Source organism: Ilyonectria robusta, assembly GCF_021365365.1.
Source record: "Ilyonectria robusta strain PMI_751 chromosome Unknown BGZ61scaffold_39, whole genome shotgun sequence".
Classification (NCBI taxonomy): Eukaryota; Fungi; Ascomycota; class Sordariomycetes; order Hypocreales; family Nectriaceae; genus Ilyonectria; species Ilyonectria robusta.
The window spans coordinates 132902-154710 of NW_025764473.1; the positions used below are offsets into that span (position 1 = coordinate 132902).

General features: G+C 53.2%; 5 protein-coding genes across 5 annotated transcripts; 1 reads left to right on the plus strand and 4 right to left on the minus strand.

The window, feature by feature from the left end:
- Positions 1 to 114: 114 nt before the first annotated feature.
- BGZ61DRAFT_464899 (uncharacterized protein) lies at positions 115 to 1635 on the minus strand (the record flags this gene model as incomplete). The annotated part of the gene is made up of 7 exons (XM_046247518.1): positions 1616 to 1635; positions 1300 to 1578; positions 899 to 1172; positions 783 to 838; positions 465 to 714; positions 213 to 380; positions 115 to 134 (listed from the first exon to the last, which is right to left on the minus strand). Exons 3-7 carry the CDS (start codon positions 1170 to 1172, stop codon positions 115 to 117), a joined length of 768 nt encoding a protein of 255 aa, XP_046095892.1. The 5' UTR covers positions 1300 to 1578; positions 1616 to 1635.
- Positions 1636 to 4435: 2800 nt separating this feature from the next.
- Positions 4436 to 5106, minus strand: BGZ61DRAFT_464904 (uncharacterized protein). The gene is given in 3 exon segments (XM_046247519.1): positions 4436 to 4663; positions 4679 to 4955; positions 5014 to 5106. The coding sequence occupies 2 exon segments, from the start codon at positions 4948 to 4950 to the stop codon at positions 4513 to 4515; spliced, it is 423 nt and encodes a 140-aa protein (XP_046095893.1). The 5' UTR covers positions 4951 to 4955; positions 5014 to 5106; the 3' UTR covers positions 4436 to 4512.
- A 179-nt stretch (positions 5107 to 5285) lies between these two features.
- Positions 5286 to 9013, minus strand: BGZ61DRAFT_510467 (sulfate transporter family-domain-containing protein; the record flags this gene model as incomplete). Its single annotated transcript, XM_046252068.1, has 6 exons — positions 8585 to 9013; positions 7940 to 8460; positions 7785 to 7878; positions 7593 to 7735; positions 6987 to 7533; positions 5286 to 6928 (listed from the first exon to the last, which is right to left on the minus strand). Exons 1-6 carry the CDS (start codon positions 8817 to 8819, stop codon positions 5286 to 5288), a joined length of 3183 nt encoding a protein of 1060 aa, XP_046095894.1. The 5' UTR covers positions 8820 to 9013.
- Positions 9014 to 10983: 1970 nt separating this feature from the next.
- Positions 10984 to 11295, plus strand: BGZ61DRAFT_321514 (uncharacterized protein; the record flags this gene model as incomplete). The annotated part of the gene is made up of 2 exons (XM_046238942.1): positions 10984 to 11090; positions 11187 to 11295. Coding segments are annotated over 2 exons (216 nt in total), but the record flags the coding sequence as incomplete, so codon positions are not given.
- Positions 11296 to 13462: 2167 nt separating this feature from the next.
- Positions 13463 to 13999, minus strand: BGZ61DRAFT_485677 (uncharacterized protein; the record flags this gene model as incomplete). The annotated part of the gene is made up of 1 exon (XM_046249740.1): positions 13463 to 13999. The coding sequence occupies one exon, from the start codon at positions 13997 to 13999 to the stop codon at positions 13463 to 13465; it is 537 nt and encodes a 178-aa protein (XP_046095896.1).
- Positions 14000 to 21809: the final 7810 nt, after the last annotated feature.

Genomic DNA, 21809 nt, shown 5'->3' on the forward strand with positions numbered 1-21809 from the left:
CGGACAAGAACGGTATGTCAAAAACCCTTTCCAAAAACGTGATGCCGACCGACCATGCGAAGCCAGACGGGGCCGGTCGCGGGGTATACTGTCCTGAACGCCAACGAAAATGACTTAATCAGAATCAGACTCATCTGGAAAAAGTTAGCCCTCCGTTCAAAGCTGTATGGGCCTGCACGCTCCCGTACAGGGATGGACGGGGATGTACATACCAGTCTCGTCCTCGACATCGTCGGCGACCTTATTAAAGACGTCCGCGAGCGTACGGAGGTGCTTGAGGGGGACGGAACGGATGGCGTCAAGAATGTCATCGTCATCGTCAAGGGCCTTACGCTTACGGCCGCGCTTCTTACCCCTAGGCTTAGCATCTCCGTCCTTGACTAAAAAAATATGTCAGAACGGGAGCGAACTGGCTAGAACGGGGGCAAACGGGGGCAAACGGGGGCAAACGGGGGCGTACGTACCGTAGAGAGTGCAGCGCTTAGCCGCGGAGTTATAGCGACAGTTCGCGCAGGCACCGTTGATCTGAACGCAGCTGTCGAACGGGCCCAAACCCCTCTGGCACGGGCCGCACGCGTCCGTTCCGGACCGTAAGTTGCCGTACAGATGGTGGAAGGCCGCGTCACAATTGGCACCCCGCTTTAGGTTGAGAGTGTTGTAGTAAGCGGTTCCGTCCGCGCCCGGACGGGTACGGACGCCCATGATGCGCTTGATCTAACGTGAACGTAAGCGTACGTTATCACATAGTGCCGTACGGCTACGGGTGGAAGCGAAAGACAAACCTTAAAGTAGTTCTGGGCGAGCGCACGAACGGCGGCGGAAACATTCTTGGAGACGTCTGGCAGACGGGTTAGAACTGGCGTGAGCGGGTAAAAACTGGGCAAGAACGGGAGCGTACGCTTAAGGACCCAGGCGGTTAAATGCTCGCTAACGGTCTCGTCCGGCTGGTCATCCTCTAGCTCCGCGTTCGGGAGCTGATGGCCGTGAACACGAGTGTCCGGGGGCGTCCAGCTAGGATGGTTGGGGGGAACCCAGGGCTGGAAGTCGGGCAGCTCCGAGCAGGCGCGTCCGCTGTCGTTCGAGGCCGAGCCGCCTCCGTTCGGGGTCGGAGCGGTTCCGGACGTGCCCTTTCCACCCTTTCTGCCCTTACCGGAGCGAGATCCGCGAGGCATTGTCGTTCGGGGGTGTTCGGGAGCGGAGGCGTACGGAAAATTGTACGAAAAATGGCTATCGACAAACCGGGGCTGTACGCGAGTGTTAGCATATGTACGGAGCAGAACGGGGGGGGGAAACATGGGTAAAATGTAAATGAAGTTGAGGTGGAGGCCGGAAGGAGCCGTACGGGGCCGTACGAGATGTGGATTTCGCGTGGAAGGTGGGGCAAAAACCGGTTATTGGGTAACTGCGGAAACTGCTGAAAAAGGCCAGAAAGGCGAGAACCAGAACAAAGGCCGGGCAGGCGCTCAGGCACGTGACTGCCAGGCAAGGGAGTAGGCCAGTTGACCGTCGCAATTGAGCGATCGCTTCCGCGCAGGCGCTCAATTGCGACGGTTCTGGACGGTACTGAACGCGAAAAAGACGCTGCGTGTTGACCTGATCGCTCCCGATCGGTGGCGTATGCAGCAAGAGGGTATTGTGTGGGCGCGGGGTGGAAATCCAGTGGTCGGGGTAGAACCTACCTGGTCGGTTGAATTGGTTGGGAGGGAAAAAGAGCGTTAAAGGAAGGGCTGGAAAAGCTGGGATGCGGCAGGGGATCCACAATTCCTAACTTTTAAAGCGATTGTATTGGCTATTGCTTAATTTGGACTAGCGGTTTGCATCTAGCCAGTAGTAGTCCGTGCCCACGGCCGCCGTGGATCTATCCAGAAACTCGTTTTGACCCAGTGCTAGATATAGCCGTCCGTAACAACCCCACCCCTTACCATCCAGTACCCACCTACTGCTAATACCTGTTGAAAGGACCAGGCATATATACCACATTCATACTAGCATCAGTGTGGGTACCCATTACTTTTGCAGATTGGGTCTCAACAATACCCACCTACTGCTAATACCCACCTACTGCTAAGCAAAAATTCAAGAGTAGTGCTATTCGGGCTGTATAATATTGCTATCCGGGCTGTACCCAAAATACGCTTGCCTAAAGAGGGAATTTGTCACATGACTTTGAGAACGCTAGCCACATTAGGAAAATCTCGCGGCCACGTGACCACCCTCACTTACAACACCCCGCGATATCGGATCGCAATTCCTAGGCCAACTTAGACCTTTTACCATCACGTCGTCCCTCTGCTATTCCACACAACCATTTCTCATAAGTCACAATGACTCAATCTCACGCTGAAGACGATGCCATCCACGGCATCTTTTCCCTGGGTTCTCAAATCCCACCGCCGCCGCCGTCAGCGCAATTCTCGTCTCTGGATGACCTCGTCAAGTCTCTGCAAGACTTCTATCGTAAGAACGGCGCCGCCTTGGTGAAGAAGTCACCGGGTAACTATCGTGAGATTCATGGCGTTAAGCAACCAACTTATATTCAACTGCGTTGTGACCGCGGTGACGCTCGTGAGTGTGAAGCTGCTGGTGTACGCAAATCCAGTACGCAAAAGGTCGGCTGCCCGTTTAAGATCACAGCGTCAGCAACGCAAAAGCTCAACTATCTCTGGACCTACCGAGTCGCGGTCTCTGATCACAACCACGGCCCGTCCCTCGACCCGTCCGCACACGTGATGCATCGCCGCCGCACACCAGAGCAGCTAGAAGTCGAGCAATCTCTTTTCAAGCACAAATCCCTCCCGCCCGCGAGATGAGTGATATCATACGTGATGTAACGATTGAGCCGTCTTTCTTTCGACAAAAAGCCATCTATAATGACCGTCAGAAGCTGCGGCAGGCATCTCTCAGCGGCAAAACAGCGACGCAGGCGCGGATCGGCTCCCTCCAAGATCAGGGTCTCAAGCACCTCGTACGGTGTAGCGCTGACCGCAAAGTTGAGGGTGTTTTCTTGTTAAGGGCTGGCCCTTCGAGGATCTTCCGTGCAAAGAGTGCTGTGAATTGTCTATCTAAATCTAAGGAAGAGAAGAGGATTTCCTTCTGCAGGAATCTTCATACAGTCTCATAGTAGTTCCAGGGAAGTCTTCGGGAAGTCTTCCAGCCGGTTGCCAGGGGACTTCCCGTGTCCTCCGTAGACCCTGTCGGTTTAACACTAGTAGTTGCTAGCGTCTTGACTCCGGCTTCGGCACAGCCGCAGCCGTATCCCCAGGCTCCAGCCTGTAACATTTCTGGACTTATCCTTGGTGTGAGCTGATGTGGAAGAGGTTTCCAGAGGTTCTTGGTATGGACAATACATATAAGACTAACCGCTTTAAAATGTACCTTTTCCAGGTCACTGGCGTCACAGGCCAAAAGTCTGTTGTTAACTTTGGCTTTGGTCTCATCAACTCCGAAAAAGAGGAAGGATTTCAGTGGCTTTGTGACCAAGTGGATGATTTCCGCCGTTTTCTTGGAATCCGAGTGCCTTCTGTTGTTATTACTAACAAGGAAATAGCCCTAAAAACGCCCTTTATGTAACCTTTCCAGACACGCAGCAGCAGTTATGCGTCTTTCATATCAACGCCAACATCAAGGCGAAAATCACAGCCCGTTGGAAGGACCCAAAAGACGCCGATGCTGATGAAGATACTGACGATGATGACGATGATGACGATTATGTGCCAACGCCTAGTCTCAGTAATCGACATCATGAAGCCCTCTATCACGAGGCCAATGAAGGAACTTACGGCAACTGAGACTCAGCATCACCAGCACCGCCGCCTAGCACACAAGGTGAATTGACCCGCGAGACGATGTTTTCCGCCTGGCACCGAGTCATCTATGCCGACCAAGTGAGTGACTTCGAGGCGGCTTGGGCCTCGATGAACGATGCATACAACCCACAGCAAAAGTCGATCCTTCGATACATCTCAAGGGAGTATATGCCTTGGCGGGAACAGTGGGCAAAGTGCTACATTTGCCGCTATCGCAACTTCGGCCAGAGGGTTAACAGCTCTGTTGAGACTGCCCACAAGGATGTAAAGTCATTCCTAGTCACCGGCACCGGTGACCTGCTTCGCCTACACAAAGCTATCCAACAGATGTTGAAAAAGAAGCAGCGTGACTATGAGCAACAAGCAGCCAGAATGATGATGCATCAGCAACGAGAATACATGGGCCGGGAATGGCTTGGTGAGGCTCCCTTACAAATAACCTACGCTGCTGTCGATTTGCTTGTCAAGCAGCATCGATTTGCTGAGGCAGCTTTACTATCACTTACGCAGCCGACCCCCGAGCCGTTGAGACCATGTTCCGGCAACTTCACACAGCAATATGGTCTTCTCTGCAGTCACTATATCTACGACTTGCTAGTAACTAAAGAGCCGTTATTAAAGGAAGTTATCCTGCCCCGCTGGTGGCTCAATAAACCTCTGGTAGGAATCACAGCTCTTTATATAAGAAATCTGCTAATTTCTACCTCTAGGACCTCGAAGAGCCACTCCTGCTGATCCGCGACCCTGACGTTGTCGCTAACCTCCGCGGCCGACCTCGAATACCTATAAATAGGAAGCTCATGATACCCTCACATCTACAAGCCAGTGTGACCTCGAGTCTCCAGCAACAGACCCAAAGCCAACAGACCCAAAGCCAACAGACCCCCCGGCAGCCTCGCCAAAACCCACAGACGACCCGGCGGCTCAACCCAAGCGTACGGCGCACGCTGTCACAGACCGAGCTTGTGGACACACTAAGCAGCCAACAGTCCCGAAAACTGTCGACGCCAAGATCACGAGGCCATACAAATACAAGGAAAAGAAGATCTAGAGGAGGACGAGGCAGAGGTAGGGGCGCCGGGGCCGCGGCTCCGGCCCGGTCGCAGTCATCAGCGTCGTCAGTCGTTGAAGATGTCATTATCATTCCGGCTACGCAGCCGGAATATTAGTCGGACCGATAGAAATACTATTTTTTTAGAGGAAATACCGGAAATGCGTTTTTTGAGCGATTTGGCTGTAGCCGGGCTCGCGGGCTGTTGTGATGTGTTGACCTTGATTGAATTGGCCTGATGTTATTCGCGTTCTTTGACTTACACTGTAATTTTGGTGTGGCGGGGAGCATTTGCCGAATGCGGTTAAAAATTACGTGGTCATGTGATCAATACAGCCCGGATAGCAATATCATACAGCCCGAATAGCACTACTCTTTATTTATTTTGCGTTCCCTGATGATTTGACATTCGATATTCCGGTCGAGATCTAACCCGCCGTCGTCAAGATGTACGAGGTAATAGCGCTCATGCGCTCGCTAGTGAGCTTCAGGGACACCCTCAACAGTTCCCTACCAACCTCCGGCTGCTCGATTTGAATCTTGGCCCACTGCTCCCGGTCCATAAGCCAGACGACACAATCTCTCTCCACCACCGCAGTCGCCGTCCGATCAGTATCGGAAAAGAAGGGGAGCTCGCCGCAGGTCGTGCCCGCCACGATGCTCTCGCAAAGCCATCCCTGAGGGAGGTCGTATTCAGCCCGGATGATGCCCCGTTCCAACATGTAGAAGCCGTTCGCCGACTCTCCGCGCCGGAAAAGAATGGTACCGGCCGGATACTCGCGTCGGGTAAAGTATGAGGTTGCTGGGAACCAGAAGTCCTCGTTTCTTTCCTCTTTTCTTTCACTGAGGCCCTGGAAGATCTGGAGCATGAGCCTAAGCGGCTCTTTGAAGCTCATCCATCTGGATGGACGCTGCACGTCGACACTGCTCAGTGCATCCTGGGCAGCCTCGACAAGATGGTTTCGCCGAGGTGAGTTGAAGGGCGGGTCGAATGAGGAGAACGCAGTCGAAGATCTCGCAGGGACATCCAAGTTCTGGACGGAAACTCGCTTCAAAGCAAGCTCCTCCTGTCTCGCATATAGGGTTTTTAGAAGCTCGTTCTCGCAGCTCTCTAATGCAGAGTTAAGATCGGGCACCATCATGACATCGATTCCATCGCTTCCTAATCCAACGGCCCTCAGGTTTCGACCAAGCTCACTGTCGCAGTCAACACCACTCAGGACAAAAACAACGTCCTTGTTGTTGAGAAGCCTACTGATGGTATTGAATGCTTCACCGGCCGAGTAATCAAGGCCAGAAACGTGCCACAAGTCCAATATTAGGAACTTGATGGGCTGCTTGGCAAATGCACTGTCCTCCAACAGGCCTCGAATCTTCTCCTCGACGCTCACAACGGTTCCGAAGAAGAGATACCCCGTGAGCTTCACAATATAGATCTGGCAGCCAACCCGGTGCAGGTAGTGATGCTGCCAGAGATTGCGCCTCACAGTGGAAGTGACAATGTCACCGGAATAGTTTCCACGGATAGCTGACACCAGTGAAGTTTGTAGAATGAGTGATGCGAAGGCTAGCAAGATGCCGACCCCGATACCCACCACAAAGTCGTGAATGCCCATGACGAGCACAATGACGACTACGGTTATGTACTCAGCGAGCTTGAGCTTCTTGCGGGGGAGCCATAGCGCCTCCAACATGAGCTCAAAGCCTAGATCAAAGATCAAAGTGCCCACCATCATGACCGGAATGAATCCGATAAGTGATGGGCCAACAAGCATGACGCCGAAGGTGGCGGCAGCTAGCATGTAGCCTGCGAGGCGTGTGTTTCCGCCTGACCGCATGAAAAACACGGTGTTCGCATAGACCAAATAGTTCTGGATGCTGCCAAAGCAACCAGACAGGAAATTGGAATAGCCATGAAGCCTCAGCTCCTTGTCGAGATCAGCGTGGTCTTCGCCGCAGTTCAGGGCCAAGGCAGGGACGTTAATCGGGACATGTAGGATGCCGAAGAAGGTTAAGGCAAACATGGCGGGGATACATTCGACGACTGCATCCCAGCGCACAAGTTTGAACTCTGATGTGATTGTTAGAATGGTTGCCAAAGACATCTATAGAGAGTGAAAAGCACTTACGGTAGAGAGTGTAGAAATACCACCACGGCTCCCAGGAGGGTGGCCCTTGGAAAATCCATCCTTGGTCGCGCAATGTATCCACATCCAACACGTCAAGAGCCAATACAAAAAAGTAAAAAACCAAGGGAATCGCCAAGATAAACAAAGGCAAAAAGAACTTGGAGGTAATTTTTGACTGCTCGTAGAAGAGAAGAATGGCCAGTATCAGGGGGACAACCCAGAGCGGTACGGTTGATGGGTTTGCCAACTTCTTCAGCGTGTCGAGGTCATATTCCAGACTACCGTCGAGGCGAGCCGATACCTCGAACCCCGTAGTGACCAAGAACCATCCGACGCCACCTATGCATCCAATCAAGATGTGCCGGGGGATGAACCCCACCATATATCCAACCTTGAATCGGCCCATGAGATAGAAGACGAGGCCGGTAATCATGGCACTTATGGAGTATGACACGATAGTGGTGGCAATGGTGGCGTCAGGGTTATTCTCTCCAACCGTATCGGTGATTCGGAACGCCATGTTGTGAAAGAACGGCACCACCTCGATCTGCGGCGTGTTAGTCAATGACGCCGGAATTGCGCCATACTACCTTATCAGAGACTCACCAATTCAGACCCCACGGCGCCCTTAAAGATACTGCCCGATGAGAATGTGATTTGTGACACGATGGTGCTGACATAGAAAACCGAGATACCGGCAGATCCTAGATGTGAAAAGATTGGCTTTCCCAGAGGAAAAAGAATCATACCTGTTATCCGTCAGCGAATTGTATAAGGCCCCATAACAGTTTAACGCACCGTAAGAGAGCGCATCTAGAATGTTGAGCAATAGACCAACAGCCACGGCGGGCAAGCATGAGACGGGAGTAACCACCGTGTTGTGCCATATTGCCTTGCCATCCCAGCGGCGCAGATTGACGGCGACCGCAACGCTGTGTCATTCGTTCTTCCACCTTGTGGCCTGCTTCTACCAAACCGCTTATCCAAGGACGCTTTGCGCGAGATTTCAGACCCTCAAGATCCTCCGTGTAAGACCGCCTGCCGCCTGAAGTCACCCTCGACAGCAGTGGCGTACGCTCCGAACTGGCATCGGTATGGAAACGCGGCTCGGGCTGGTTTCGGTCCCCATCGTCTTCTTCATGTTCGGTCTCGGGAGGGTGATGTTGAGCCATCGACTGAGGAGGGGAGCCCTTGAGGAGGTTTGCAAGAACCGAGGGCCCGGCGGGCGCATGTGTGTCGCGCTCGGCCTCTGGCGATGGCGGCTCAGATACCTCTACAATCGTTGTCGAGTTGCGCGCATGGTCAGCTATGGAAGACTCGTCGCCGTAATCGGACGCGGCGACTTCGTGGACGGATGATCGCGAGCGTAGGAATACGGGGCTTGGGGGAGCTTGTCCGTCTGAGAGGAGGTAGGTGGCAAGCTCCGCGGTGTCTTGACAAATGTTTCTCGCATTTTGAACACTATCTACCGGAACTAGTCCGCAGGAGTTAGCGATTTTGGATCGTCTTCAATTTTTTTTATTTGGAAGCAAAAGCTGAGTGTAAGCAGGCGATGGTGTGGAGATGATACGGGCGTTAAGCGCATTAACTAAACATACCCAGTAAGTCATCTCGCACAGAGCTGTGAATAAAGGATCGAATGGGCTCTCGATGGCTGGGCGCGGAGCTGATGGACGTCGGGCGAGCTTGCGTAGTAGTAGTAGAAGTTTGGTGGGAACCGTGCGAAGGGCTGGAGCTGAAGCCATCGGCAGGTTGGAGCTGCGGGGGATCGCGCTGCGAGGTCGAGCTCAATGCCCTCCTCCTCCATGGAGTGAAGCCGAGCGGCGAAGACATTGGATCAGCTCAAAGCTCGGAACTGGCCGATGAAGCTCCAGGAGGCAGCCGGAAAGTGGGAGGGATTGGGCATAGTTATTGATATCGCTTGGATGAGGACACAAACGAAGAACGGAAAACGTAGAAACTCAAACCACCACGAAAGGCAGAAGTAAAAGCATTCCCGGCCTCAGATAGCGGACAGACGGCGAGAGTTCGTGGGGAATGAAGTAACGAAACTCATTGACCGAGTCCTGGTGGGTCATGGCACCAGCGAGCGGGCGCAAGCTGTTGCAATAAGTTTGAATAGCCCTACGGGTATCTTTTAATTTTATTGTCATGCCGCTTTAAAATTCACTCTGAACCACTTAACGGCAGTAAACCTCCTCTGCAAGAAGAAGAGCTGAAACTTAAAAGCAACATCATCACTCTTCCTAATTAAGCTAAAACAATCCGGCGGTATCTGATAATTGATTCAAACTTATTGCCACCCACTGTAGGCGTGAACGCCCGTAAACTAGTCAACTCAAGAAAAACCTTGCTTTCAATTCAGCGCAAGATTCCCTTGTCCGTTTTGCATGTGGGCTCGCCCCTCAACACTCAAAGACCGGGCACCGAACCCGCCCCTGCAGAGGCTCCGGAGTGGTTGCTAACCAGTGCTGTGCGCAGCCGTTTCATCGCACTCTATCCGAACTATGGGAAACAAAAATCCCCCAGACGTTGCTCGTTCACCATCCTCACAACCATGTCCAATTCCCCTTCGTCCAACGCAGCCGTTGGCAGCGTGCCCTCCACAGCCGACGACTCTGGTGAGCGATCCTGCCGTCGTTGGCGCTGCCCCTCTTGTTCCTCAGCCTGACCCGCTCCGCCCGCCGATTTTGCCCCCCACTTGCTGTCAGACGGAGAGACCCGGCCGCGAGGATGACTAAGGATAAGGGAGGCTGGATTGAGCCGAAAAGAGGGGAAATCCTCAGACAAGCAACAAGCAGATACATCGATCACAAGTCACGATAACAGCCCTATTACGACTGTAATCATCACAGTTGCAATCGCCTATTTGGCCCCTTTATTATCATCAATTTCCCTGTGCCGTAACGCACAGCAATTCCGGCCGCTAGACCGATTTGACCCTGTCACGTGTCGGACACCTGCCTACTGACCATTCCAGTCAACACTGAGGCGGCCGCCAATTTCCCTCCTCGCCGAATGTGGTTCAGCATAACTAGCGAAGTAGATGCCACAGATGCCTCTGCGACTAGTGGCTTATGTACAGTAATGGCGCCAAGATCTGTAAGTAGGCGTGCATGCAAACCCAACGTGAACTGTCTGGACGCAGTCACCAGCGTCGGTGCGCCAGATCCGTACCGTCTGGTCCTCCGAGGCTGACGCTACGAGCTCCGAGTTGTGTGAGAAGGCCACCGACCTAACGGAGCCGCTATGGCCCTTGAGTTCAGATGCAATCACCCAGGTTTGAGGATACAAGGGGTGTCAGGCTGTTTGATAAGAGCTCTTATCTTTTGCGACGCACGGTCCATAACATCCCCAGCAAGTCATCAATTGACGCCTGAAAAAGACAATAAAATCGGTTCACAGCGCTGCATTATGAGAAGGGTAAGTCTATGAGATGAGCGATATTTTCGCTTTCAATTGATATAATTTTCTTGATCGATATTGCTGTTGTTGATTTTTTTGTAGAATATATTCCTCGCCACTATTTGCATCTGTACCCCGAAAACCGGCATTGATAAGATTGATGATTGATGCGACCAATCCATCCGGCCAACTGCAGAGAGTTGATGTCATTCTGACCCCAAAATTCACCAACTATGACGGCATTTCCAAATCGGTGAAGTGGGGTATGTTAGCCCTCATCGTTCTCAAATTGCTGTACACCACCGCGTCACTCCCCCCAGGTCGTCTCTTCTCAGCCCTGCTTCCGCGAGGCTTATGAAATATGAAGCTCATTTAGCGGCTCTATTTTTAAGCCACACACGATTATACGAGTTTCCTTCCACAGAATCGGTCCCAGCTATCCTATGTATTTAACATGACAAAGATGGACGGGCAGCATCTCCTTCCTAGCTTTGGGCCCTACGATCCACATCCAGCCATGATCGGGTCGGTTGGCTGGCGAGGGCGCCAGCCACATTCGTCCATTCGTGCTCCTAGCCAAGACACCAGCGACCCTGTCGAGACAGCAATTGAACCGGATGACTTGCGGGCCATGAGCCCGCGGATGACAAGCGAGGATGTTGAAGCGTTGGAGCGTGAAATGCATACTGAACTGCGCCGGTTAGTGAAGACTATGGGATCTGCCGTGAACGTTAGATGTGTCCGAGGGTGGCCATCTTGGGAACTGCTCACTGACGTTTGTTCCTGCGGATCTAGGCATGCGAAGGCGTTGCAGGACTCACTACTCCTCATCTTTAACCGCGTCGAGGCAGTTAAGAAGGGACATGAGAAGCTAGACAGCAACAACAAGTTGCTGCAGAAGTATTGGAGATTTGACTAGCATGCACTAGAACATGGCTTCGGGCAGCCACGAGAAGTACTGAACCTTTTGTGGGAAGTTTTTGTCGTTCTCCTGAGACCGACACGCAACAACAGCTGGAACCCGACTTTGAACTTGGTTCCAGCAACTGGAACGAAATGTTTGGCCATTAGATTTCTGTTGGTGTGTTTTGCGGTCTCCAGACGTCCTGGGGTCCGGCCACGAGACAGCGCACATCTTACATTCAACTTCAGAACTGGCTGTTCTATCCCTGCTACCTCTAGAACTAGCTAGTCCCTGCTGCCTTCAGAAATGGACGAGCATCATCACAGTACGACAGGAATCGACATGCTCTGAACCACTACAGGGGGACATTAATCTGCAGTTTTTGCCCCGGCCTTGGATCTCCAGCAGAAGTCTCGTTCAATCGCCGAGACTTGTTCAAAAAAACACCTTGTGGAGACGCATGACGTCCCAATCTAGCCGCCGAACGGTCACAGGCCACCGGGTACTAGATCCGGTGTCGAGGCGGCTGGCGATTGTAATATCTGCCGGCAGACATTCTTGAGTCCCGACGACTTGTATGACCATCTAGATGACTGCGTGCTCAGTGTGCTCATCGAGGAAGACCCTGCTGAGGCAATCAACGAGAAACTCTTGGCCGAGGTTATGGGCGGCGAATTTACAAACAGCTCCCCAGAGTTATATCAGGTGGAGCCACCACCCTTCACAGGCAGGGAGGATAACCTGTCGCAGGAATCGCGGTCACTATCCTGCGGCGTGGGGTTTCGATGATAGCCAGTAGTCATTAAAGAAACGGGTCACTGCCTGTTGAGATCCGTGGTTTAACGGATCAATGGCTATTCCGATCCATTGGTGGATATCTTCTTATCAATAGCTTCCGCTGTTTAGCGCTAGTTTTCTTCTTCTTCAATAAACACAACATGCTCATTTCAACACTGCCGTCTTCGACGGCCCTATTCGACTAGCCAGGGATGAGATTGTGCTCTGGAGGGATCTTGGAATCCGACTCACGTTGTCTGATGGTGCATCATATGTGACCGATCTCGGCGTGATGACTCTCAGCAGAGCAGAAGCTGTCTTTGCAGGGCAGGAGGAGGCAGAACTGAGCGCAACACAACAAGTTCCTCAGACATCGCATATTAGCGATTGATGACTACCAATTACTCAGTATCACACGTCGGTAGCTGGCATAATACAACAATTCTAAGAAGAGAGCCTGTAGTAGTTGGTATCCACGGCGCCGCTGAGCCGTCGCTGATTCACAGCGGCGAGGCGAGGCGTGGCGCCCACCGGCTTGGCTGATCCTGAACGCCCCCCGCGCCTGCGGCGCCCGGCCAATGGTATCCCGGTATATCCACAGCGGGCCCCCCGCGCTGGCCACCCGGATGACCGTGGATATTCGCGAATATCCATGCTCCCTCGCTGATCGGCCCCTATAACTTCAGGGAGCTCCAGGGGCCTCCAGCGCCCTCCAGAGCCTCCGGGGCACCTGGGGTGCCCCGGTCCTGCTGATCTGGCGCTGGAAGGCTGGGCCGGCCTGAAAATTAATTATATATCTCTGCAGACCCCAGGCCGGTCTAGGCCGGCCTACTCTGAAGACCTCATATGCGATAGATCGGATCAGCTGTCGCCTCTTTAATTATATCCGACTATGACGAGAAGACGGGCTGGGAAGAGGAAGGCGGCGGCTGTGGCCGACTCGATAACCGTCAGGACCAGCACTGCAACGACTACTGCGACCGGGGCTGTTGCCGGGGCCGCTGCAGCCGGCACCAGGCACCACGGTCGCGTCGGGCTTAACGCGCGCAATAACGCTGAGCTACGTGCTAACGCACAGCATATCCTCTCGATGATCCAAGACGCGAGGCCGAGAAATACAGTGGCTGCATATGAGCCGAAGCAGAAGGAGTTCAGGGACTTTTGTGAGCGCAAGCAGTATCAGGATGCAGATACCGTTACAGAAGACAAGCTCCTCCTCTTCCTTGTTGAGGAGGTCGCAGACCGGCCGCTCAGGGCTAAGAGCCACAAGGCGGCTGAGGATACTCTACAGGAGGCTACGCGGCTTGCCTGGCGATCAGTCCGCAGCTATACGACTGCTATCACCGACCTATATCGTACGCAGAAAGCGCTCGGGGTGAATACCCACCCTTCACCCCGGGAGGATAACGTTCGGGAGTACCTCAAGTCCCTCCAGCGCCGGGATGCACAGCAGGATAAGGCTAGCTACGCCGATAAGGGCCGTGATACCCTCCTCGATGGGTATACAGAGCAGGAATTCGAACGCGTCTGCTACGAGCTCTGGGCGCATAGCAGTATGGCTGCTGAGTGCCACCTGCGGACTCTCGTGGATCTGCTGCTCGGGCACTATATGCTGACCCGAGGTGGCGACCGCCGCGCGGCCAAGATCTCGGACCTCTTTACCTTCGAGTTCGAGGAGGAGGGCCCGACCCGCTGCATGCCCCTGATCTTCACAACGCGGGCTGGGAAACAGAACCAGCACGGCCGCCTTGAGACAGCCGGGGCCCTCCGGAATAAGAACCCGGTTATCTGCATGCTGGGCGGCCTTGCCTTCTACCTCCTCTATCGGTGGGATATAGCTGCCGACGAGCTGTTTCCAGACCTTAGCCAGCGGTCTGCGTGGTATGATACCCGGCTGATCAAAGGGAGCGGGAGCAGGTATAACCATACAGCCACCCTCTCATATAACTCACAGCGAGACTGGGTCGTCAAGGCATTTGCATATGCCGGCATCGCCTCGAGGAAGAAGACGCACGTTGGCCGGAGCTCAGGGGCGAAGACGGCTGAGCTCAAGGGGATCAGCGAGGACCAGATCCGCCGCGCCGGCCGCTGGAACCAGGAGCAGATGATCGGCTGCTACCTGAACTCCCTGCCTCGCAATTTTATGCGTACAATGGCCGGGCATCTGCCACAGAAGGGGTGCTTCGAAATATGCCGTGCTAGTATCATGCCACCGGATACCCTCCTCTCTATGATCTGGCCAGACCTCGACCGTTGGAAGGGCCGGTTCGGCCCTGCCCCTAATCAGATCAACGACCTCGCGGCTATGGGGCTTACGAGCTTGCTCTCATACCTCCGTGAGGTCATCCTGCAAGACTCGGTCTTCTGATCAAGCAGTTCCCAGATAGCCCGGTCCAGTGTGGCTAACAAACCGACCGACCTAGACCGTCCCCTTCGGTCTGTCGGCTTGGGTTGGTCAAGGCTCCCGGTCGGTCGGTCTAGGTCGGTCTGGGTTAGCAGCCCGGTCGGTCTAGGTCTGATTATCTGATGCCGAGATTCTACCCGCGCTAGTTAAAGGGGTGCACTCAATGGCTACCTGCGCCACGCCCCACTTATTTTGTGGAGCGAGTTCGGGAGTGCCAAAATAAGTGGGGCGTGGCACGGGTACCTTAGGGAGGAGCCGACCAATGGCGGCCCTGGAAACCCCCAACCCAGACCGACTCAGACCACCCAATCCGACCGGCAGCTCTGGTCGGTCGGTCTGACGAGAATTGCCGGTCGGTCGGTCTGCGGTCTGAAGGTGGTCTGTCAGACGGTCTGTCAGACGGTCGGTTTGTTAGCCACACTGGCCCGGTCTGGAACCACCCGGTCTTTCAGCATGAGGCTTACTTGCAGTTCGCACAAGAGGTATCAGCCCTTGTGGAAGAAGAGGGCGAGAGGCCGAGCCAGCTAGCCCTGCTAGCCCAGGCCGTCCCAGCTCTTGCAGACTATCTCCAGTCCGTCGATACCCGCAACGACTATGGCAGCCTATAGAGGTCACTGTTGCAAAACCCCAAAAGCACGCCTGAACACGCAAAATGGGGTCCACATGATCAATGCTTTTGCCCCACAGTACATTGAGCCATGTACCTCCGTACTCAATTCTGTTGAATTCATGCCCAAACGGTCAACAGAACGAACCACAGCGGGGCCGCTACGGATCAGCGCTTAGAAGTCTCACTACCATGCAGTACCCACCTACCGGTAATACCCACTTACCGGTAAGCAAAATAAAATTTCCTCATACAAAATGCCCAATTTCACTTGCACAGTGCTTGGCCAAAATTGAAGTTATTTACATGAAACAAGCTGTGTCTTATTAAGAGTTTTATGCTGTTTCATATTATGATATTACTTTTTACGTTACAGAAGCGGTTTGGCCGCACGGGCCTAATGTATAATTTCTAAAAACGCCTCGTTCAAGAATCGGCTTCCGCCAAGTTTCATCGAATTTTTATCTGTACTAACCTTCCGTAATCACCTCGAAAATGCCCCGAATGTCTTATACAGAGAATGGCGTTGTTGAAGCCTTACTGGATGTCACAGATAACGGCCTCTCCCAGAACCAAGCCGCCCAGAAGCATGACATCCCCCAGACGACTCTCTCAGACCGATTAAGAGGCCTGCCGTCAAAGTCTGAGGTCACCCAGCCTGCCCAGCTGTTATCCAAGTCTCAGGAGTCCAGATTAGTTACCTGGATACTTCGACAAGAGGCCTTGGGCTATGCTCCTTCCCACAGTCATGTTCGCGCCACCGTCGCGGCCCTCTTGAGACAACAAGGCTGGGAAAGGCCTATCGGTGTACACTGGGTAGCCAGGTTCATGAAACGACATTCGACCATGCCTTCGATAGCTCCTTCGAGGTGGTCAAGTAGGATCTCGAAGACAGGGAAGTATTCATCGAAACTACCGCAAGTCGACCTCGCGTCGGGAATACCGTCGCCCTGAAGTTGCTTGGTGGCGATTTCAAAAGGCTTCAGAAGCTTGACAAGCACCTCGATAACCTTCCAGTCGTACGCACTTAAGCGGTATTGCAGAACTGCCGGTTTCGGTTTGTCACAAAGACCCTCAGTTTCCCAACGGTTCTGAACGTCATTGAAGAACGTATTGAGAGCCGGGCGGAGACGAAGGGCCCTCTCCATCATCCGCATATCCGAGTTCCATCTGGTGGCATTGTTGAAGACCCAGTGAAGTGTTGATTCATGGCCGGATTCCTTGCGCTGAGACTGAAGAAACTGCTCGTACAGCTGTGTAGTCGCTCGCAGCTGAATCCCGATGTTGTGAAGCATTCCTGGGGCGCCGTTCTGGCTGTACTCCCTGAAAGTGGCTCCATTGATCTCCTCCGGGGCTGGGTGGGATGATAGGAAGTCCTCTTCTGGGATACCAACGGCAGTGTTCGCTTCAAAGTCTTCATCCGTGCCGTCTTCCATTTCTACATCCAGGGCCTCGTCGATAGCTTGATCAACTAGCTCCTCATCGTCATCTTGATCGTCACCATCGGCAGCGATGATTGCCGCGAAGTTCTCTCGCTTCGAACCGTATAGCATTGCCCGCACGCAAAGGTTGAAGATATGCGCAGCGCAGCGGATCCGTCGCTCTTCAGCTGAGAAGCCGTGTTCAAAGGCAAGATCGTCCATGCAGGTGTCATTGTTGGCAGCATTGTCCAGCGTGAAGTAGCCAACCTTGTCCGGGTCGTTGATTTGCCAGAATGCGAGCGTATCAGCGACCTCATCGGCAAGTGAAGCACCGTTGTGTCTGCCCGAGAGAGGTCGAAGCCCAAGGAGGATTCGGTGTTGGACAAAGTGGTTATCAATGAATTGAGCGTTGATCCCAAGAAACGAAGTGTACGACTTGGATGTCCAACCGTCGAAGGAGAAATGAATCTGGGATCGAGCGCTGCGCAATACTTCGGTTACCGGCCCAACGGCACCCCTATACTCGGATTCGAGCATGCGAAGCAGCGTCTTCGCAGAGGGAATGTGGGTCACATCAAGGAGGGGATTGCCGTAGAGAAGGATCCGCTGGAACCGCTCGGTATTGACAATGTTGAACGGCAGGTTATGGTAGGTAATCCAGTCGAGGAGGAGTACTCGGAGGCCTTTGCTGCTGAATCTTCCACGCAGCTTGCTGAGAAGAAACTGGTCGTGGGGATTATTGAAGTCGGCATCGATGAAGTCGGTGATGGTCCTGTCATTTAGAAATGAGCCCCCCACGGGGCTGGCAACTTTGTTCGGGGCCTGCCAAATCAGCACGTTATCAAACCGTAGATGAGAGGCACACACTTACAAGAATCCCGTGGGCTTTGAGTAGGTGTTTCCTGATGGCGACTCCTGTCGAGCAGACGAAACAGAAGTCCGACTTCTTCTTGAAACCTCGGGCAAAGCAGTCGGCGCAGATCCACTTCAGCTTATTTCCCTGCCGCGAGGTGGAACGGTCCTTAACGCGATACCCATATTGTTGCCACCATGCCCTCGTGTCTTGGCCGCCAGTATAACGCTCGAATCCGGGCCATTTGGCCCACTCTTGGCGGCCCCAGAGTGTCCAATCGACCTGAATAAAATCGGCGGCAGTCCCGCGAGGACGGAGCGATGGCGTCGTTGGTAACGAGGTTCCTGGAGACGGGGCGGCTGGCGAAGAAGAGAATTCATCGCGCTCCATCACACCTGGTTGATTCCAGGACGAAGGGCTCAAAGAGAATGGTTCGGAGGACATCATGATGCAGTTAGTTTAGCTAGTCGGACAGATGGGTCGCGTGGGTCGAGGTTGTTGGAAGCCATTGAGACTGCACTGAGGCTCAACTTAAATCCATCCATCCATCACTGACTGGACAGGCATTGAGGCCAATAACACGCGTATATCACGCCCATTTTGTCGTCAACGCGAAATTCGCGACATCTCCACTGCCGCTAAACATGCAAAGTCTTGTGCGATTAATGATGCATTCGCGAGCAGCGCGAACGACGACCTGGCGCGCCCAAGGCGAGAGAGTCGCGCGTGAAGCCGCCATTGTATGTAAGAAGCCAAACTTTGTTCCGACCATTGGTGTACGGAGATTCTCCCAAGTGCCGCTCCACCAAGCTCTCAGTACTTGGCAACCAGCCAAATCGGGGTCTCGTTGATTAGGTCCACAGACGGCGGGGTAAGATTCCATATATTCCCTGTTCCACTTGCGTCAGAGGCTCCTATTGGCTCATGCCACAAGCACAGACGCATCACTACGGGCCAACCTTGAAAAAAAGCCATCCCGTTCCTCAGCCAAGTCCCCATACCGGCTTTGCATTTGTGCTCATTCCAATCTGGCGTCAACTCAGAATGGATTCTTGAGATTTTCGTAAACCGTTCACGTGAGGGGGCGGAACGGTGGGGACTTGAAGTTGAGGCTCTAAGTGGATGCACCTGTGAAGTCGCTGGTACATCGGTTCACAGGCAAAGCTGGCTTTAGGCGCAGGTCCCCGAGACAACCAAAAAGTTAAAGAGGGGGGCAGGAAGATCATGAATCCCATACTCGCCAATGCGTGAAAACTTCGAGCCGGACATATTCATCTGATCATGCCAAAGCTGGCATCAGTAAAAACTTTTTAGTAGAGAGAAATACGGAGACAGTTTTTTTTTGGTTTCCTTTTCTTTTCTTTTTGCTTCCTTCCTATTATTCTGCAGAAAAAGCGGCGTGTTTTTGGTGATCCCCCTCTCTGTATAGCGGCCTGTTACTGGGACAAACATACCCTATACTCCTGCGTTAAAAACTACTGTAAGCCCCACCTACTTTATATGACGACCTTGGTACCTCCTAACTTGGGAGGTTGTATTTTACAGCAACAATAACTCATACTTCAACCCCCCACGCGACAAATATATATTCCTCATAGAAACCGACTCAGTGTTTTATTACAAGATTAAATTGGGTTGTCCGTTACATTCCTGTAAAGCACCTGCTGGTGGGTTGTTTGTCGGGATTGTGACCATGGGAGTCATTCCCAACTGGTAAACCTGTTGGCAATTCGCGGTGGCCGGCGCGTTAATCCGTTCCGGGCTGGGGGGCGGTTAGACAGGGTCGTGACAGGGATGATTGCTGTAGTTGCAGGGTACCTAGTATGCTATGGGCTTTTAGGGTCATGTTATGTACTTGCTAACACATCTTAGCATTAAGATGAATTGTTGTCAGTGTTGATCGCGTTGCACTTCTCGCGTCGAGGAGAGTGCCAGGGGCCTCTTAACGCGTCTGCGAATCGCGCTGAATCCACCCCTTGGTCATGATTCGCACATCGCGTCTCTCTGTTCGACCGAATCGATCGATTTTCGATCGAACGGGTGGGGGCGATCGATTCGATGTCGAATCATATGGTGACCTGTACGGTTCGAATGTCGAATAGGATGCCCCACATTCGAATCGATGTATTCGAACATCGAACAGGACATGTCACATTCGATTCGATGCGAATCGAATGGGCACGCCGCAGATTCGACATCGAATCGAATGCCAAGAAATTCGATTCGACATTCGTAAGACTTGGCATCGAATGAATCTATCGATTCGATTCCCGTTCGTTCGATGTCCATCCCTGTACCAAACAATGGTCATATGTGAATATGACAATGATATACTGGGCAATACTCCGACGCTGGCAGTATCTCCAGCAATGCAGTCGCACTTTAGGCGACGACGATGATCGACCTGTCGAGAGCACAGGTGGCAATGGCAACGGCAACGACGCAGAAGCCAGCGCGGAGAGGGTCTTGGTGGGAAGCGATGGCAAGAAGCTACCATACATTGAAGCCTACCAGCACCGTGGAGAGGTGCTGCAGACATTATGCTTCTATGACTACGTGTCGCTTGTTAAATTACAAATGAGGATAGATTCATCTTCCAAGGAGTTGGTGAAGATAGAATTTGAAAGGAACTGGAAGCCGGGAAGGGACTGGATGCAGGTTCTAAGACCCCCGGGGAAGTATGCAGTGCCATGCATGAACGGCTTTCTCGATATGGACTTTGATATTGACACAAACTCAGACAGATACCGCAGGTAAGCACAAGCCATAGAACAGGTGGGTCGGATAAACGAGGAGCATACACTAATATTAGCACCAGAGCTGCAGTACAGCACCTCGCACTCTTTGTGCCATGGGAGAAGTTCACTACAGCAGCATCAGGCGATATTAATGAAATCTGGGAACATTGGAGACGGCGACTCCCCAAAAGGCTCCAGACTATCGCAGGCAACATCCAGTTCTTGAAACGATCAGCGGAAGATGCGCGGCGAGATGCAAAGCAGTGGGGGGCTGTGGGGGACGACGCCGTTTTGGATGATATCGACGCTATGGGGTATGATCTCCAAGATCCCACAGGCCCAGTAAAAGCATATCGCCCAGACCAGCTTGGCCAGCTTGGCCGATTGATTGAGACAGTACGAGGTGCTACAGCCCCTAACCAGGTGACCGCTGATTCGGAGCATCTTTTGCAGATGCTAGATCAGCTCCGCGAAGTTCAAGCAGATATCACCGACTTTGCGGATGATGTCGAGACTGTCGCTTCCGCAGAGAACCCAGAGCAGTGCCAGCCAACCATGGTAGCCAGGAGCGAGCTCCCAACGCAACGTCAGCTTAGAGGGATCAAGAGCAAGCAGGATCAAGCTGACAAGGAAATTGTGAAAAGAATCCAAGGCAGTGATGGAGCTCAGATTACGCAAATCACAGCTGCCGGCGCAGAAGCATCAGTGAACCATACCTTCGCGGGCGCTGGAGAAGATATTATAGAAATGTCAGAAACAGACACCCGGAACACCCAAAGACCCAGTGCCAGGGTCGCCTTTGGACCGTCGACAACATTCCTCCATGCCGGTCGGGAGATTGCACGGAGGTTCACCTTGAACGAGCGGCAGGAAATCGCCTTCCTTTTAGTGTGTCGCCATCTCGACACCATTAGGAACGAAGATGACAGCGATGATTTCGGTAGCAGTAATGTCGAGAACAATGATAACGCACAACTATGCGAGTTCCTGGGTGGGGAGGGCGGCACTGGGAAGTCCAGGGTCATCGAGGCGTTGGCGGAATTGTTCGCTAGCAAAGACATATCGCACAGGCTGCTCATGACGGCGACATCGGGGGCCGCAGCAGCGCGGATCAACGGCGTGACTATTCACTCCGCCTGTGGGTTGCAACCCAACGCATCCGACGGCAATGCCGACGATGGCAGCACGGTAACCTACGTGGACGGTGATGCCCGAAGAAGATGGAGCGAAAAGTGGCTGCTCATCATTGACGAGGTGAGCATGCTGGGCCTCCAGACGCTCTCCAACATCAACAAGCGGCTTTGCGCCTCCCGAGGATCGAATCAGGATTTTGGCGGGATCCCAGTGGTGCTGCTATCAGGAGATTTCCACCAATTCCGCCCAGTGCAAAACAAGTCGCTATTGACGCCATGGTCCGCCCTCAGGATTGCGGACGAAATGAGGGCGCACGCACTCTGGGCTCGATTTACCACCGTCGTTATGCTCATCGAACAGGTGCGCGCAGCGGGGGACCCGGAGCTGCAGCGACTGCTGACTCGGATCCGGAAGGGAGAGCAAGACGAGTCCGACATGGAGCTTCTTAACAGTCGGTGCTTCAGGGAAGGACAAGCCATACCATGGAGCAAGGGCATGACAGTAGTTACACCGCTCAATAGCACCAGGTGGTGCCTGAACATGGATGGCGTTTTGGCATTCCAGAGGAACAAACAGAAAC